Source organism: Stegodyphus dumicola, chromosome 4, assembly GCF_044657685.1.
Source record: "Stegodyphus dumicola isolate Sdum_Otavi_A_Nest chromosome 4, ASM4465768v1".
NCBI lineage: Eukaryota > Metazoa > Arthropoda > Arachnida > Araneae > Eresidae > Stegodyphus > Stegodyphus dumicola.
The window spans coordinates 114655552-114675852 of record NC_140771.1 but is presented as its reverse complement, the minus strand read 5'-3'; the positions used below and the strand labels follow the sequence as shown (position 1 = coordinate 114675852).

General features: G+C 33.6%; 1 protein-coding gene across 2 annotated transcripts in view; it reads right to left on the bottom strand.

The window, feature by feature from the left end:
• Positions 1-2530: 2530 nt before the first annotated feature.
• LOC118204812 (transcriptional regulator ERG homolog) overlaps positions 2531-20301 on the bottom strand; it is a 59422-nt gene continuing 41651 nt past the window's right edge. For both annotated transcript variants that reach the window (XM_085815344.1, XM_085815345.1), the window contains one exon: positions 2531-6689. In XM_085815344.1, coding sequence (XP_085671470.1) covers positions 6151-6689 — 539 coding nt within the window. In that variant the 3' untranslated portion in view covers positions 2531-6150. The remainder of the gene's footprint in view (positions 6690-20301) is intronic.

Sequence of the window (20301 nt, the reverse complement as noted above, 5' to 3'; positions counted from 1 at the left end):
CAGAAAAGAAGGATTACATGTTTCACTCAAACGTCCATCACGAGTTCTTAAAGTTAGTTAAAAGTTCGGTTTTGTTTTTGCTGCGCGCATGCGCAAATCACGTGGTTGTCGGTGAGAGTTTCAACGCGCTAAAAAAGAAGTCATGGATACCTTTCTCTTAAACGTGACTCACTTTTATTTTACAGCTGCTTGAAAAGCTGATGGAGAAAAGGCCAGTTTAATTATTCATTAACTCGAAATGGTGTTTCAGTGAATCCAAGGTACATGGCGCAAAACAGTGCAAAAGCGTACGAGAAAATGAAAAGTATATTGATGCATTTTTTCCCAAAGAGGTCACATTGCAGAAGAAGAATGCGATAACATTTTTTTGGAATATTCCGATTTCATCGAAAATGTTGTCCAGTCATACCTTACAGAATTTAAAACTTATGATGTGAAAAAAAAATGAGATTAGATGTTGCTGAAGGAAATAGCTGTTAAGCTTCCGCTCAATTTTGAGGGAGAACACCCCGAGGGTCTTCCACCCCTCCTTCCTACCACCAACCTCTCGAGAGGCCATACGACTCACGGTGTATTTTGAGTGTCTCCATGCCGCACGGAGAATATACGTGTACAAACACCCATGCCTTCTCCGGGATTCGAGTCTGGGCCCATAGGTACGGCAGTCAGTCTCACTAACCACTATATCAGCTGAGCAGCAAAATCACTGTGTAATGGAGAAAGTGCACAACAAACCAGGAAACTGATTGAAGGGTAGAATATAATAGTATATGACATTGATTAACATTTTACAGCATTTTCACATTACCGCCAAGAGTAATGACTTTTGAAAGCAATATAAAAAGACAGACTCGAATACCCATTTTTCGCTCGGAAGTCTCATTTACTAGCAGTTTTTTTTGTACTGAAGGACCTGTTATGTTACATTTAAGAAGTAGGAGCTCGTATAAACAAGTTTCAGGATTCCATCGCGGGAGAATCTCAAATTATCGTACTCCGCGATTGATGCTCGTAGCTGCACCAATCTGCAGTCTCGATCATCGGAACTGCAGATTATCGTATTGCGTGATTGATGCTGAGTTGGTCGACTTGAATTAGAGCAAAGCTCACAAAGGCTATGTGGGTAAGGGACGGATGCGTACCTAGAGAACGTTTTAAGAGAAACTGGCTCATAGTCATGTTACATATGATGAAATCATAAAAACTACAATGCAGTCAGCCCATTCGCCTGAATTTAACCCATGTCGGAATATTATTGCCGGTGTACAAGCCACTGTACTAAAAGTACCAGTGTACGGGCTAATGGGATCTTGAGGCTACCATTCATTAATACCTAAGATGACAGGTATCTCGCATCGCTACAAAAGCTGTTATTGCCACATCATATATGGTGGATCAGAGAAATGGGTATGTTGCACATCTCCAAGTATCCATACGGTGGTCACGGATGATCAACAAAGCGACCATTCCCTCGGCATCGCTTGAAGCAACAGTATAAGTATCAGTACCTACAGCGGGAAGTTCAACGGTGTATTACTCATCAATGGCATAAGATCGCCTTTTCTGATTAAATCTACTTTTACCATAACATGAAGATGCCTATATCTGCGAGTAGACGCTCAGAGGAATACAAATGGAAGCTTACATTCTTTATCTTTATTAATAGTCCAATAGCTGGATTAATCTTAGGGAGTAACATTAGGAGTATATTCTGTTCATATCTAATTCTCATATCTGGTACGTTGGCAAACCCTCTTTACATTACGAGAGCCTCAATGTCCCAGGTTATGCCATATCTTCGGGGCCTCCATCGCTTAATCTTTTAATAAGACAATGACGGACAACATATTGCCCACGCTTTCTTGCATTTCCGCAATTCACCAGGTTTCCAACTGCTGCGTTTATTAACGCGTTCTCCACACCTCTCACTAACTGGAAATCTCTCTGAAGGGTTGCAAAAAGAGTGGCACAACATTATCCGTTAGTCCGTACGACAGTTAAAATCTGGCATTGGAATGAACCGGATAACTTACAATAGTCATAAATAACATCCCAAGTCTGCTCGAATCGATCCAAGTCTGCTCAACCGTACGACAGCTGCTATTGTTGCCAGAGACAAATAACATTGCTATTGATTTCTGCATGTTCTGTTCGTCAAAAAGAACTGAAATTTTAATCCTTTCATTATAATGTATTTGTAAAATAAAAGTGATTTTGTTGACTACTTTCTTTCATGCAGTACCAAGTGTCTTGTAAAAATTTTAATTCTGTGCTTTTTACTAAAATATAACTTTGTGACCAAAATTAACATAGCCTGAAAGAAGATGTTGCTTATTTGATTTATTTCTTAGTTACATCCTTAGATCATTGACGAGTAATTCAAATGTTAAGAAAATACTTCAGTGTTTTTTGAACATTTTGATATAAGGCATTTTCAATGATCATGGTGTCATGAGAGTTTGGTTAGTATTCACCAAATATGGCGAGAATGATTGTTAAAGAAGACGAGGCAAAATATGTATAATTTCCGAATACATAAAGTATTAAAATTTTATTTTTGGCACAAACAACATAAATGTTAATATATAGATAATCTAATTTACATATCATAGTATATGTTGGCACTGAAGCAACAAATTTATAAACTGGTGTCAACATTTTAAATCAGTACTCTAAGAATTTTTTATAATGAACTCTTACTTACAGTATATGAAAGTAACAGTTCACAGTTCAAGTACACTGCATTTCAGAATTTTCGTGAATGACGTAATCCTTCACAGTCGTTTATAAATTTAGAAAAAAAGTTTTGAAGAATTTTTCATGCCTTTAATTAAAAAAAAGTATTCATTCATGCCTAAAGACAGAATCATACTCATCATTTCACTTTTTATGTTCCATCTCCATTCATATGTAAAGCTGTCTTGATCAATTGGTACTTCACAGAAATCGACTCGACAAAATCCGTATCCTCGAATAAATTGTTAGGTATTTCTGAAATGGTCTCCTTCTGCTGTTTTCCTTTAAGATTGCTGTTGTAGGTGGAATATGTTCCTCATTCACTTAACGTTAATTTTTATGTATGAGAATATTTCTTGAGCTTATCATTTCTTTCAGCTGCAAACTGCTTCATTTTAAATAACCTTCGATATTTCTTACCGATTATCATTAGATTTCTGAAGTTTTAACACATGTTTAAATAGAAGCCAAGTATACCTAGAAGCTTTCTGGGAAAAATATAAGTAAATCAGTTACGTTTTGCATAATTTGCTATGATTCGGGCAACTGAACTTAGAGTAGAATTTAATGCTGCTTTGTTTTATGATAAAATTGATCACTTAATCACTTATTCTTCTTTACTATTTTCCTCCCGAAATCAACAATATACATCTTTTACGCTTACCATCCGATTACTATATTTTGATAATTCAATGGTTTATTATTGAAATATCTTTTGAAATTGCATAGCATATTTGCATTCGTATTTAATTTTAAAAGAAATAATGATACCGAAATGCTACCAATATGCAAGGCAATTCATTATTTAGTATTAATGAGAATAACTCAGAAGTGATTCAACTGATGCTGAAGCATTATTTTTTACTCTTAGAACACATTTTTGTTTTCATATTCAACTCTCGGTATTAAGTTGACAGTTTTTAAAGATAAAGAGACAAAGAGCGAAAAAGAAGTTTTAATATTGCTCCAGAGTAATTTGAATTTGGTAACAATTAATATCAGTTAAAAATCCAATTCCTGTCACCTCACATTAATTTTTACATGCTAAAGAACTTTGTATACATACGAATCTGAAGGGATTCAAACAGAAATTAACATGGATCACATATCTATATGAGTAAATTTGCGACAGAACTAATTTGACTCACTAATTAATTGTTACAGGCCATGAATAAAATATTTCATTCTGGGTTCTATTTGGTGTTACTTTCTGGGAAAATATGCATTCTCATTTTTTGTTAAATTATATTTTCGTATTAATAACTACATTTTTATTGTTAAAAATTAGCTACGAGATTTTTTTTTTGTGTCAAATTACGCAAGTTAATATTTTCATGCACAGTATTCTGTCAATCTTTGATGAAATTATCATGATTTAACTTTTTTCAATGCATAGAATATTGTTAAAAAATCCTTAAAATTGCCAAAGCTCTTCATGAGACAGAATAAATTTTTCTAAGAGAGGGAAGAGCTGAAAGGGCTTAGGTTTTAACGGTCGTCCAAAAAGGTTTGTTAAGGTTTCGTTGAGCTGTCAGTCTACCAGTCTGCTGTTGCATTCACTCCTGCTAACCCATTTTTTTTTTTTTTTTTTTTTTTTTTTTGTCTTTTTTTTTAATAGGTACAAAACTATCTTCCTAGCTTTATTATTAAACACATTTTCTTCGCACTTACGCCATATGTAGTTCAACAGCAAAATTACAAAAATTTTAAAAGCAGCATGTGTTTAGAATTCGCGATCAAGAGTTAAGTGTTGGCATACTTTTTTTCTTTTTCTTTTTCTTTTTTTTTTTTAGTCTATGTTTATCATATCAATGTGCAGTTTTCTTAGTAAAATGGCTTGCGAAACTTTTTTTCTGTCTTTTTATTATTACTGTTTCGTGTGTTAAATTTATTAATTAAACATCATGCTCTTCGCACATAAAATTAAGTTGAATAATAAAATCACAAAATATTTAAAAACAGCATATCTTTGCATTCTCTGATTTACATTCTCCCGTACTGGAAATAACAATTTTTTAATCCGTACTGTGTTGCCATTGCTCGCTTTCAAATCGTTGAACTTGTTAAAAATTCGCTAAATTTTACGAAATATGAAATATAAAATTTGGAATTCAAAAGTTGGGCTTACAAGTGCTCAGGTTTGGGTGGAGGACTACGTTATTTAAAATCTGATAGCCTTAAGTGCCGCCTTTTCTCCACAGTGCGAGAAACATTTTTATATTCATGCAGATTCGTCATTATGTAATTTCTTTAAAAGTAATATAGAGCGATAATATTTTATGGCAACAATTTGAAAATAATTCAGACATTTAAAGTGATACCCCGCCAAATCCTGTTTCGAGACTATTTGCTCAATAAGGGTGATGAGTGAGTGATGTGTGATTATGGCAAAGCCTCGAGGGCTATCTGTTTAAGGGGAGGGATGCCTTCGTGGAGGACTATCTAAGGGAAACTGGCTCGTATACACGTTACACATGGGTAAAACCACGAAAACGCCCATGCAGCCAGCCCGTTCACGTGATTCGAACTTCGGACCGAACTACCAGTGTTCAGCGACTTTACCGCTCGGCCGCTGGTGAGCCAGTTCATTAAGGGATAACCTCGTTTTGAGCTAAAAAAAAAAAAAAAAGGAGGGCGTTGAAAATATATATTTTTTAAATTGCAATCTTTTTATTGAGAATAAAAATATAAGTATTATATATAATACTTATCGAGGATTTCAAAAGACTTATTCTTAAAATAGGTACTAAGACATTTTTAATATTAAACTTTTTTAAATTTTTGCGAATGAAAACGTAAGATCGTCTAAGAAGATGCCTTTTGTCCTGTGACATACTTTATTAGTCTATTTATTAGTATGAGAACCTAACCCCTTTTCTTCCATTCTCTTTCTCTGAAAACGTAGCCTGTATTACTTCTTCTCAAGCAAATAATAATTAAATTAAAATTTGAATATAACTGTTGTTTGACGTATTTTAATGCGTTAATTAATTAGTTTTTTTATTTACAAGTACAGAGAGTAAAAGAGAATTCGTTTCTATTTTTAAAAAATAGGAGTAGAAATAAAATATTTTTCCTTTTTTAAATTATCTTATTTTTATATTACTTTCTAACGTATTTATTCATTTGTTTATTTTGATTTTTCTTTGTAATGGATTTTTTTCTCTTCCATAAATACTTTATTCCCCAATTTCCTCAATTTTTTTCGACGAATTTCTACATTTAACTTGTATATCTTAGCTGTTCATCTGTTCATTTGTAAAAAAAAAAAAAAAAAAAAAACCACCCTCTTGAAAATCACCAATTTATATCATAATATCATAGCAACTGATTCAGAGCTCAATGAACTTATTTGAAGATGCGGAATCTAAGCTTAGATTTCATTAAGCGCTTTTGCGGCATATTTTATTGACTTTAATAATACGTTCCCAATCCGTTTGTTCTGTGGGCGTGATGAGACAAAGTATGTCCTGGTATATTCGGATACAAATTGCAAGCTGGTGATGGTCCAGACCAGTAAGATCCGGACATGGCCGGACTGAAGAGAGCTCCTTGGGATGTTGCTGGAATTGAACTTCCTCGTGGCGTAAGGTAATTCAGTTTCGGCGCATGATACGTCGGTAAAAAGAAATCAGATTGAAATTTGTATGCTGTTGGGTCGTTGTTTCCAGGTTGACAAGCCTGAGCTAGTCCATGAAAATCAAATTTATACGCATAACGTTTGCCATGGACCTTCGTCATGATGTTTTTATCATAGTAATACCGTAATGCACGACTTAATTTGTCGTAATTCATGTTTGGTTTACTCTTCCTTTCGCCCCACCGTCGTGCTACTTCATCCGGATCAGTTAGTTTGAATTCACCGTTTGTTCCTTCCCAGGTAATGCAACTGGAATTGCTGCTGTCTGACAACAGTTCAAGAAGGAATTGCCAAAGCTGAATTTGTCCACTTCCTGAAAAATAAATTAAAAACATTTATTAGTTTTTAACTTGGATTTATAAAAATTAGAAAATCGTGTTAATGAAAGTATGCATGTATTAATGCGATTATTTTCATTATACAGTATTAAATAAAATTATAGCGTTTAAAATGAGTGTACCTTGAAGTGTTACCACAGTTTTGTAGTATGATTAATCAAATCATATTCCAAATTATAGCTTTCATTTTTCAGTTTTTGGATTATCTTCTATTCAGGAAGAATGCAAATTAAGCTCATGCAAAAGAAAACGCGGAATTATATTAAAGAAATAAATAGCAGTAGCCAGTTATTAGATATAAATTTTTAATATTTCTCTCCAACAGGAGATAAGAAATAATCTGGTAGAAACTGTTTTAATGAGAGAAAGCTACCTATAAAACCAAGCTACCTATACAGCTTGGTTTTATAAGCAGATAATGATCTAGTGGCTTAAGATGTAAAACATCTTAGATGACCTTACTAACTATCTGACATCAAATAAGCAGATTAAAGAGAAATTCACAGCTCTTGACTACAAGATGTCAGTAAAATGAGCAAATAAAAGAATTTGTTACTTTATATAAATGTTATAACAATATTGTATAGAAACTGAGTATCTAATATACATAACTATAATATTATACAGAATTCGAAGAGTCGAAAGAAAGCTCAAAGCAAGAGATCCGAGGAAGCGAAAAGAGCTAATAATCAGGACTCCGCAGAGCCAGATTTGCGGCTAGAAAAGAAATGCCCGAACGATGGAAAGAGCAACTAATGAAGACTCCGTAGCTATCAGATCCGCGGCTAGAAAAGGAGCGATAAAAAGAGCGAATAATATCACACCCAAGGACTTATCTGCGACTAGAAAAGAAGCGTTGGAGCGATCACAGCTTGGAATCCGTGGAGGAAATTGAGCACCTATAACCCTACGTACTTTAACAGATCCTCGCGCTGCCAAATAGGAAAAAAAAAAAAAAAAAAAAAAAAAAACAGTATATCCATTTGTAAACAGGAGTGATCAGTTTCTCTGAGATGCTTCGGTTTATTTTATGTTTAGTTTTTTAAATACTAGACAGAACAAAAGCAAACCAAAAGCTCATACACGCACACACACACACACACACACATATATAATAACACATACACACTTAAAAAAGGTCAGAGATGTTTCCAGTAAATAATAAAAAGAAAGCCTGTTTGTAACAAGAATCAAATTTTTCGCACACTTTCCAACAAGAGCTCTCCGTGAACTAATAAAGAACTACCGCTCCGTTTTTGCTGGATCGGAGGTCAGTCACTCAGTAAAATGAATCTGTTCTTTGAATCAGTTCCGGAGTGGATCATTCATCTGTACTTGTAACGTGAAAGAACGGACAAATGTTTCCTTATTTGCATGCGAAGCACTTATCGTATCGAGTGAAAGTGCATTAACATTAAATTTGGTGAAATTTATTACCATGTTTAGGCATTATTATTAATGCTTAATATTGTTTTTATCTGAAACATTGTGTACAGTAAAGTTTTTGATTAATTTCAGAAGTTGATTTATTTTGTTATCTTTACTAGGCATTGTTAGGCAAAATTTGAGTTGTGCTGTAAAATAAAAGAGTAAAATGGTGTATCCACTTTCGTTTAATCTTTACTCAACATCATTTGTTTATTATTTAATTTCATTTAATCTTGTCTCCCAGAATATAAAAGTACATACAGCTTTTAAGTTGGATTTATTCTCTACTTTTTAATTCTCATTCTCTTGCAGTTCTTACAGTGGCGAGTTTCACCCGTTCGCTTATTCCGTTCGATAGAAAGGATTATTCTTAAGAAATAATGCGAAGAGGAAACTTCATTGTACGAAGCATCGTTAAGAGAATGAAAGCAATAACAAACCCTCATCAGTCAAAAACCAAGATAAAGAAAAGGGCAAAACTCAAAATTTTAAATATCGTTAGGAAAAGCTAAGCGTTTGTGATATACTGTATGATAGTAATATCAGCATCTGTATCACAGAAATATGTGATTGTTCACGATATTAAGTAACTTCATGAGAGTTCTTTTCAAATTTTAACATGACTAACTGCAGCCAGCCGCCTAAAGCAGTCTTGATGATATACCAAAAGTATTATTTTTTTATTACGCTGATAAAAATCAAGCTTTCCACTTTAACGATTCTAGACATTAGATGCAGTAGAAATTATAAAGTCAGCTGTCATGAATACTACAGCTCACCATACAGAGGGTGTTTGCACATTTTTAGAAAGATTTTGATAAAAAATTTTAAAAATCTTATGTGTACACTACATAACTTCGTGTACGAAATATTAAATTATACGCATTTTTTCCTGCATTTCTTTTAAACTTATTTCCTCGAATTTCATTACAGATATATTTCTCATTCAATTAAACCAATTCTCAATTCGCGACAAGGCAAGACATGAAACCTCAAAATATCTTTATTAAAAATTGAAAAATATAAATACAATTAAAACAGTTTTTGCTTTTAAAATTAGAGTTTCTACGCAAAACAAGCGATTCGGCTGGCGGGCAAGAAGGCAGATTTTTCCGTGCACAAAACTAAAAGTTAACTTTTGATCTCATTCAGCAAAAAGACACCAAAGGCGTAGAAATTGACTTAATTTGTTGTGGACGCTATGCTGAGTCAATGTATGGGATAATTTAATAACTTAAATAATAATTTCAGAATGGATTAAGCATAATTCTCAAAAATAAAAGAAAACAGTACTTTGTTGTTGCGAAGCTTAGTTTCTCTAGATTGGCAACAAATCCACTATTCTGCTAAGTTTCAAATGTAAACAAACATGGCTGCTATGGTAAAAAAGATTAGGCTTAGCTGCACTTAAATAACTTTTAAATTGTTGATAATTCTACAGCTATAACATGTAGGTTAATTAAAGGCATAAAAACTTTAACCGGAAGATAAGAACAACATAATTCAATCATTTTTAAAGCAAAAAATGCACAATTTACCAACATATGAGAATAAAATAATAAGCTCAATGAGCCGATATATATATATAGGTTCTAGGGGGGAAAAAACACAGGAAAAAAGCCCACACAGAAAAATGCTCACTTAGAAATATTCTCACACGGAAATAAGCTCACATAGATATATGCTCACATGGAAAAAGCCCACTGATAAATGAAATACGTAGAAATATCCTTACATTAATCAATCAATAAATTAATCAATTTGAACATCGTACACGTACTTCCATTTTTTTAAGAAAAATTATTTGATCATTTGAAAAAATTATTGGACAAATGCTCATATTATCCTTTTCAGGGGCGGTATATAAAAGAATGAAAAACTATAGTAAAATTTTGCGTGTGCTGTAATATTTTATACCACTGCCCCCCTGTACGACATTTTTTTTTCGTTTGTAACTGCCAATAATTTATTTTTGTGTTTAATTTACTCTGTTTTTGCATACTTTTGATGTGTATCTATAGAAATTGATGTCTGAATGCAGTTATTTAAGTTTGGAGCCAAAACATTCTAGAAGACCACAGTTTCCAATCGAAGTGTGGAATCATTATGAAGCAGCCTTCGAAAATCTCCTAAAACAACAAATTATTACAAAAGCTTTCATAAGGTACTAAATTCATTGTTTAATTGTAGCCATTCTAGTATGTGGTTTTTGTTTGACGGACTGGAAAAAGATTTAGCCTGTCAACGTTTATTATTAGCTATTGTAAATACAGGGTCTCCTGAAGTTAAAAAAAAAAAAAAAAAGGAATATATGTAAACTTACATTTGGTAATCGCGAATCATGTAAGAGAAACTCTGATGAAATCGGTGATAAAATTAGATATTTACATATATTAGCTAATATTCAGTAAGTTTGTCGAGACATTAGGTATTTTGGAAACAGAAGATGGGAAAAATCATGTTTATATATAACAAGACATGCTAAAAATTCGGGAGAACTACCTTATAAGTTAATGTGAAAAATACATGATTTATATATAACAAGGTATTTACGTAATTTAAATAAAATAATTGTTTCTATTTGCTTATTCTTCTAAATGTTTTGGTTATAAAATGTGTAACTTATACTTACTACTATTTTTTTAACAATTAAAATTGTAACAATTTTTCACTGTATATTCTGCATTTCATTTTTCTTCCTTCCTCCTCTCTTTTTCCTAATTCAAAACGGCCCATTTGTTAAGCTTATATAGCAACTAAATCTACACATAAGTTATACCGTTTTTGATATATATATATATATACACCATAGATGTTTTGGTAATTTAAATAATTTTTCTTTGAAAAATTCAAGTAGGTGTACGATGTTCAAATCGATTAATTATTGATTGATTAATGTAAGGATATTTCTACTTATTTTATTTATCAGTGGGCTTATTTCTATGTGAGCATATATCTATGAGCTTATTTCCATGTGAGCATATTTCTAAGTGAGCAGTTTTCCATGTGAGCTTATTTCTATGTGGGCATATTTCTGTGTGGGCTTTTTTTCCTGTGAGCATTTATACCTGTGAGCATTATTCTGTGAGCACTTTTCCTGTGACTTTTTTTCCTTTTGGGGCATTTTTCCGGTTACCATATATATACACTTTTCGTGCATCCGATTGCCACTAAAAAGAGAGGTGCACAACTACATGCTATAGCAGTCCCCTAAAATTGGCGAGATACATACATGCGTACGCGTACAGACATGTGTACAGACGCAACAAAAAAAATCGCTTCTGAATCCGTTTTAAATTAGTTTTATAATTCGTTTTGGGGGAAAAGAGTCCTTTATTCTGTCCTTATGTACAGATGTCACATAAGGACAGAATTTAAACATCTTTAAATTGCATTTGATAGCGGTTAAAATGGATATTTTCGTTGAAATATGGTTCTTGAAATTTTTCGTGATTACAATACTTCCTGTACTTCGTACAAGGAAGTAAAAAAGGCAATGTTTTGGAATAAAAAACTCTGGCACAGCTTATAGTTTGAAATGTGAAAAATATTATCTGCTACTTTTGAATTTATGCTTCTTTCAGAATGCGGCATGTAGACAAGCTGTAGATTGAAGGGTAAGCTTTTTCGCTTTCCGAAGAGAAACAGTCCTGTTCCATAAGTCGAAAATGTTTCAAAATGTATGACATTAAAATTTCTAAGTACAAAATAAAAAGTATTATTAATTGGAAAGGGAAACACAGTCAATCATTATTTCTACATGGAAAGATGATCCCAAACAAATACCTGATAAAGGTATATATTGTTTCTAATGTTTCCAAAGTTAAATCGTTGGCAACAAGAGAAAATCCACCGACCAGAAATTCATTGCTAAGATTTTAAATAATGTCTGTAGCAATAATAAATAAAATAATAAACCAAGATTTACAACTTTAAAAAGCTAAAAAGTATAATGTTCACAAGCTTTCGCCGAGGCATGTAGTTCAACGCAGAATAATTTGTAGAACAATGTATGAAAACTATTTAGCAGAGATAAACTTATATATTTTGTGACCTTTGATGAAGCGTGGGTTTACCTAAACTACTGCAACAAAATAACTTTTATGTTTTATGGAAAACGAAGAGAAAATATACAACCTTGTTCCTTCAAAGCAAAGAAAGTTTCAGTTATGATTATTATAATAAATTATATATTATAATAATCATAACTGAGTATATTAAAATAAACTCAACATGCTACTATCAGGAGAAAGATTTACGGGCAATATTTGCACAGTAAATTCCTTTTATTTATCGCAGTGACTTTCAAGGAGTGAAATTTCAAGACTAAGCAAGAAGTCATAGTTAGAAAGGTACCAATGCATTCCATGGGGAAAAAAAAAAAAAAAAAAAGAAAAAAAGAAGAAAAAAAGAAGACTGATACAGGTATTCTTACGATATTGCTTTATGTTTTACATGTGGTCCTTTGGCCTTTGGTCTCTTGAAAAGAGCTCTTTCTAAGCGCAAACTCATCCATGAGGGATGGACTGGGGAAAGTAGTGAAAGAGGAATAGAATTAGTACTTCTAGAAATTTTACGAAAAGCCTTTCTATCATGGAAATCACGATGCAGACTTTAGCCGTTTTTCTGGGCTATAAGTCTGCATCTTGACTTTCATATATTCTGGGCTATAAGTCTGGGATATTTCTGGGCTATAAGTCTGTAACGTGCTTAGCATGAACATTAAAAAAATACTTTTTACTTTTCAAGAATTAATTACATGCCCCAAAGTCATTCTAAAATGTGTAAACACACTCTGTACATTTTTTTAAATACAACAACTACTTTTAATTAGGCTTCGAAAAGAAATGATGTTTTAGAGCATTTTATGTTTTAGTTCAAAAAAGCATTCTCATTGTTTAGCAATTAAATGCAGAGAATGAAATTTATAGCATTTTTTCTTCCCTTGGATCTTCTCAAATATACTTACATTATTTTTGGCATGCTATTTGGTGTCATTACTGCTAATTTATTCTGAGTAGCTTCAATTTATATTGGCGCTAGTGATATTAGCTTAAATATCAATCGTTTCATTTTATTTTGCATTGGTGTTTATTAAAGAACTTAATGACAGGAGACACAACTGTACGTGTCAATTAGTATATATATTTTTTTCTGTAGCAAATTTTTTCTCTCTTTCTATCTGTTGAGCGAAGCCTGGCAAATCTTTCTCAAAGAACAGCGAAAACGAAAAAACTAAAATAAGGAGCTTAAAGAGGTATCGTCACAAGATACAACATAAACTGCATGGACTAAGCATAAATGAATGCTGAAGTCCAGCTGCGCAAGACAGTTGCAGCCAAAGTCTTCAAATCGCCATATAAGATCTCGGAGGTGAATTTTCTTTCTTAAAGAAGTGTAAAAAATTTTAAAATAAAAAATAAAAAGGGTGTCAGTTCCTAGCCACATGGCGTCTGAAAATTTTTTAATAAATTAAAAAAAAATCGCAGAAATTTAATTAGATATAGCCTGAATTAAATGCATTTTTATTTCAACTAGTCAGTTTAAAAGGTAAAAAATATTACTAAGAACTGCGTTTATTACTTTTAAATAGCTTAGTTTGTTACTCATTAAAGGCCTCTTCGTCGTCCGTAACGCGTCTAGCGCGTTCAAGTGAAACTTCCGCAGGGCGGCCGTAACGCGCTTCAAGCATTCTTCTATATTGTAAAACTTTTAAACGTTTAAAACGCTTTCTAAATGTTTACTTGTTTGAGTTTTTTTTTTTTTTTTTTTTCTAATACCTCCTAGAAGGCAGCACTAATCAGGCATTCTATTTCTAATTGAATTTCCATCGGGTTTTATGAATATTCGCGCCATTTTACATAAGATACATGACAGTGAGAGGTGGCTTCAACGTCTACTCAGCAGAAAAAGAGAAAAAAATGAGGTTGTGAATTGGAAAGAGAAGAAGGATATACGTTTGATGAGTACAGTCCATAATAACTCGATGATTGATGTTGGAACACGGAAAAGAACTGTAAAAAAAACCAATAATTGTAAAAGATTACAACAACAAAATGGGAGGAGTGGACCGCCTGGATCACATGTTATCAAATTATCTTGCTGTTAGAAATAAGCGGCGATATTATTTTTCCATTATGCTTTATTTCCTTATAATTTTACTTAATATTCATTGACACTCATCCACTACGAAAGTCATGTATGGTTATGATGCACAGAGAAAACAACATTACATGCTACGAAAAACAGACGGCCGCTGGGGGGGGGGATTTTCGCGGACAGGAGAGGTTAGTATCATACGCTTTGTCGGAATGCAACACATCGGCGCGTAGAATATAAAAATATTTTATTTCCAGCAGTGACAATACATTAATTTTAAATAACCAAGTTTGTTGATTAAATTTGGAAGATAAATATTTTATACTTTGTCGAATGGCAACACACTGAGGCGCGGAAGATAAAAATGTTCGAACTATTTACAGCAATGGCAATGCATTGGTTTTTAAATAAAGGGAGTTTTTTTTAATTAGAATTTTCTATTAGAAAATTCATTAAATTCGCACACAGTATGCTATAAATAAAAAGGAAATTCGAAATCAAAAATTCGGGTGTCTATGTACACGTGTTCGCATGGAGTATTATGTGCCTTCAAATTTTGTTAGCTCTAGGTGCTGCCACTTTTCACAGTGCGAGGAACATACGTACGTACATGCATGCATAAGTACATACATGCATACATACAGAATTTTTATTATTTAATAATAGAAATTAAGACACTTTTTTACATAAAAAGGAAACTTGTATTTTTGTTACTGTCTTGCTGTCTGTATTTTAAGTATTATTTAAATTAGTATTTTACCAATTTACCATATTCAGCGATTAAAGTACTTTTGAAATTTTAAAGGAAACATAAGAGGACACTTGAATAATTATGTAAAAGAACCCAAAGAAAAATAATGCCTTATTTTAGTCATCAAATAAATATGCAAAATTATTTTCATTCGCTTCTTACTTGCAGTTTACAATGTTAATATACAGAAGAGATACATACACACCGCAGTGTAAAACAAAGAGGGAAAATAAGTAACCTTAGCTTAGATTAGGTTTTATATAAAACTTTATTGATTTCAAAGGCGTCTGATGAGGTGACCTTTCTTCAAACAACAAAATGTTATGCTATGTAGTTTATGTGCTGCCAAATGGTATAGTGGTTAGTGTCGCTGACTGTCGTGCTGAAGGGCTCGGGTTCAATCCCGGAGAAGGCATAGATGTTTGTAAATGTATAGTGTCCGTTGCGGCTTGGGGGCACTCTAAATATGCGGCGAGTCGAAAGTCCTCTGGAGAGGTTGCTGTTAGGGGAAGATTGGTGGGGGATTCTCTTACCTGTCGCTCCCCGGGACGCTGTCCATCAAAATAGGGGGGGGGAGAACTGAGCTAAATTGCACTGTCAAACTGAGCTAAATTGCACTGTGTAAGGTGCTCAAGGCTGTTGCGAACGACAGGCGTAATCTTGCGCTCCTTGCCACGAGGAATTTCGTGGGCTTGAGCTGACTATAAGTCAGACAGTGAGCATTAGTCAACAACTAATATTTTTACTGTGTTCCAATATTTAAGCATAGGGTTATCAACGAGGTCGTCACTGACCCCCTGAGGGTCAATGAAATTTTGAAGGGGGTCAATGATGATCAAAGAGTCGACTGGGGATCGATAGTCAAATGTACACCGATCGAGATAATCAAAAACCTATTGATTATAAAAAAATTATTAATAAAACTGAAAATTTATTGATATGAAACTGTAATCATACAATTTCAAGTCTTATTCAAAATACATGGGTGTACTAAATTTTGGTATACTTTTGGCTTAAAAGTCAGCCAAGAGAAATATCCCAAAATAAAAGTTGTTACCGAATCAACATTATTGATTTTTCCTTCTTACCTAGTAGAAGCAGGGTTTAATCATGTCAATAATTAACTACAGAAAATAAGAAATAGACTAAATATTTTTGACTTAAGTTATTTAAGATTTAAGTTAAACAATGTTACACCAATTGTTAAAAAAAATTGCAACCATGCGTCGAGCGCAGTCATCACATTGATTAAAATCGTGCAATTAGAATCAGTCATTTTGTTTCTGACAAAGTTGTTTATATTTTTAAAATTAAAAATAATGCATAAAATAATAAAACATAAATCTAATAAACCATTTTTCAATACTTTTGTTCCTGTTCTTAGTCGAATTGTTATTTTTAAGTTATTTGTGTGCAATTATTTATTATAATACGGCTTTGTTGTATGCTGTATATTATAGAGAAAAGAGTAAAAGGATTAATGTAGAAAACCATTCTTTTAAAATGGGTTGAGGAAGATAAAAGTTTTAGACTGAAAATTACATTTTGATACACTTGATTAAAATCTAACACGAAGATTTGGTGTTGTGCTTTAGTTAGGTAAAATAACAATTTCAAAAGAAATAAAAAAGATAAAGTCGTTTAAAGGTTTTTTCTAATTTTTATTATCATGGATAATGCAAGTTACAGGCGATCGTCATTATATCTCATTCACAAAAGGGTTTTATAAGTGCAGCGCGATGGAGAGGGCAGCTAATGGATATAGATCAATGTGTCAACAAAACCAACTGAGCGCGTCGCTTTTAAAAGTGAACAAACACTCGAGTTGTGGTAGACAGCAACCAAAGTCACTATCAAACACGGCTTTTTATGAGGTACAAAACCATCTGTGCGATACGCCACTCATAACTGACGAGCGTAATGCGATAGGGAGTGTTTGCAGGGGATTTTATAGCTAATTTTCTGGATTCTACATGTGTAGAAAATTTTCTTGCAGTTACTTTTTATTATTTTGTAATAATACTTTGTATGCCTGATTTTATACATCGTTATGAGTCTGGGGAGGGATATTCTCCACCAGGAGCAGAATCCCCCCCCGGAGGAGAATTGTACTGTTTCGAAGGGAATGCAATCAGCTTTTTATTTACTTGTTAAATTGTAAGATATTATATGTTAATTATCCAATTATTATGATTTAAGTCTTTACTCTAGCTTCTCCTTTCCGTATTTTCACCAGAATACACATTAGGCTTTGGGGTATTTAAATTGAGTGTTTCGGATGTTAAGATCAGAGGCTTTAGCAACCGCGTTTCACTGTTTTTTAGTCTCGTGAATTCTGCTTAAAGTTATGTACCGGCCTTAGCGTCTCGCCAACCTATGTTTTAAAATAAGCAATGGTAAAATTCTGAGTTGGCTTAATAATCAGTTTATTTTTCGACTTACGTAGCTCCCGAATGCTTTTTCTACATTTGAATTTAACTTCTATTATGCTGACTTAAATACCCACAAGTGGAAGTTTCTTCTATAGCATAAGTTGTGCCCGTTTTGTTCAATTTTAGGCTAAATAGAAAGTTTATTTTAACCTTCTTCAGTATTTTGTGACTTGTTTGAGACGTAGCGATAACTCATTCTTAATCTATTAATCTAGTAAGATCTCCAGGACTTTAACTCTAGCGTCTAGTTGCAATAGAAACTTTACAAAGAAATTAGCTTTAGTTTGTGAATATGAATACTTTATTCAAGTTGTGGCATTTATCAACATTTTCTATACATTTGTTGTATAATTTAAAAACACATTAAAAATAATCTAAATTTAAATAAATGTACATGGATTTTACACTTTGTAAAAGATGGGGAGGATGATCTTCTAGCAGTGATGAAAGGGGTGCATGGGCAAAAAGTGTTGATAACCACTGGTTAATGGTATTATGATTAATGAGGCTGACTACAGTACGGAAGAACCCGGGTTCGAATCGCAGGAAAGGCATGTATATTTGCTAATGCATATTGCCTATGCGGCATGGGGGCACTCAAAATATGAGGGGAACCAAAAGTCCTGCCGAGTGGTTTGGCGGCAAGGGAAGACGGCTGGAACCCCTCGAACCCGTCCCTCGGGATGCTCTCCTTCAAAATTGGGGCAGAACTCTGCAAAGACTTACTTTGGTACTCAAGGCTAATCCAAATGAAGACCTAATCTTGAACTCTTTGCCGTCATAAAATTCGTGAACTTGTCTTGGTTAGGTCAGACATGCTATGCAAAATTCGATACAAGAAAGTCATATTTAATACAAATTCGATACACTCTGTAATAAGTTAGCGCATTTTTGATGAAATGGTCAATCATATTTACCGTTTTAGGTGAAAGATTAAACAGTTAACTCAATTTTTTTATGTTTCGTGAATTTTTTTGTGATTATTCTACAGCGATAAATTTTAGAGATGGTGCGAATCCCGAATTTTCTCGAACCTGAATTCTAAAACGTCCTCGAATCTTGAAACTCAGATCTTTCGAATTCTTTACATTGATAAGAGAAATTATATTTAATATTAAATGTTTGTAATTAAAGCAAAATTTCAAACATATGTTTAAAGAAAAATATATTTATGAAAACAACATTTAATAATACATTTATATTTACTAATACAACAATAACATATAATTTTAACGAACGATTGGTACCGGATTTAAGTTAAAGTATTCAGTTATTTTTGTGATTAGTAAATCTGTTTTAAATCAGACAATATTGCTTAGATAGCTACTTAATATAAATAAAAGATGTAGCTGTTTTCTCGAAGGAATATCATAATCCTGTCGACATTCAGACCCGGGATTTTCAATGGCGTTTTGAAACTCATCTCATTTTAAATCACAAATTAGTTTAGCTCGTCATAAATTAGTTTAGACTCATCTCATTTTAAATCACAAATTAGTATTTTATTATTAAAATTTGAAAAGTTTCACATGTATTTTGCACATTTATACAAACCAACAGACACAAGAGAGAAGTAGCTCTCTCTTCAATCAGATCGGGTTTCGTTTGGAATTCGTTTGGACACGCCCGTCGATGTGATGGACCAAAAAACGTTCTTCGTCGGACCTTGCAATTTTCTTCGTGCTTCGGCCTCCGGCTGCGTAGGCCGATACGCAGCAATGTACACTGCATAGTGTATTGAGAAACACTGTCTGGGTTGCCGTTGTTGTAGCTGGTTGTGATTTTAGCTGTTGTAGCTCTTCTGTCATGGCGAACAATACGTAGCAATGTCCCTTCTCCTCTGTAATCAATGCGCCGTCGACGACTTGTCGTGTCACCATCCATACACCACTTCTTTCGATATGTGCTCACAACAACTACTCGTGAACAGCGCACTAAAGGCGCCGTTTCTGATATGATGTTCCCAGTCGCCGAGCCATAACGATTTGACCTTTATCGAAGTCTGATAAATCAGCTGCTTTTCCTATCATATGGATAATTGCGCTATGTTTGGAAAGAACTTTGGGGTTATACTACTGTTCAGCAGGTAATTCTAGCCTGCTTTTACCAGTTCCTCATTTAATCCCTTTCTGGGTCTGGTGATGAAGAATCCAGATACAGAGTTTCTCCCGAAGAGGCTCATCTGAAGGGAAAGATAAGCGAAGCACCTTGCTTGTATGTGGGAACTGCCTGACTGAAGTTCACATCGCGGGAGGAAGGTCCATGCAACGCTGAGAGTCACATGACGTGGATCGTCGATTCAGAATAGGGATGGGCTTGCCAACTATTTCATAAGATCTTGTTGCGTTTGGAAAGTTCAAAGTTCCTCCTTTGCCGTGATTATCAAGCAAAATGCTTGATTTTTTCTGGCTGTCATCAGATGATTGCACGAAGGGCGCTGAAGGTAGACTGAGTCCGAACCGTAGCTCCGAGAGGGCAGAAGCTGATGGCAAAAGAAGCGTGACCGCTTGTCACGTGAGAAATAAGTAAACATGGTATTGGTTGCGAGGTTCCCGGGGAAATTCTGCTAAAATAACACATGTACAAAATTCAAAGCAAGTAATATACAAATAATAATTAAAATAGGTGCAATTAACAATCTTGAATACTATTTACAAATATGCAAATGGCAAAATTTATCAGGAAAGAGTAACAAGACGTAATGATAGAGAGTCCTTGGGTCACGGGGAAGGTCACCCACCCAGGTGAATACTCAGACGTATGCTGCTTAAGTTTTGCAACTTCGCAGGAAAGTTACAACAGTAGATTAGCAATTAAAGTAATCTAACTGAGATAGTCATGATTTTCCTTTAATAAATATGAAGCGTAGGGACTTAG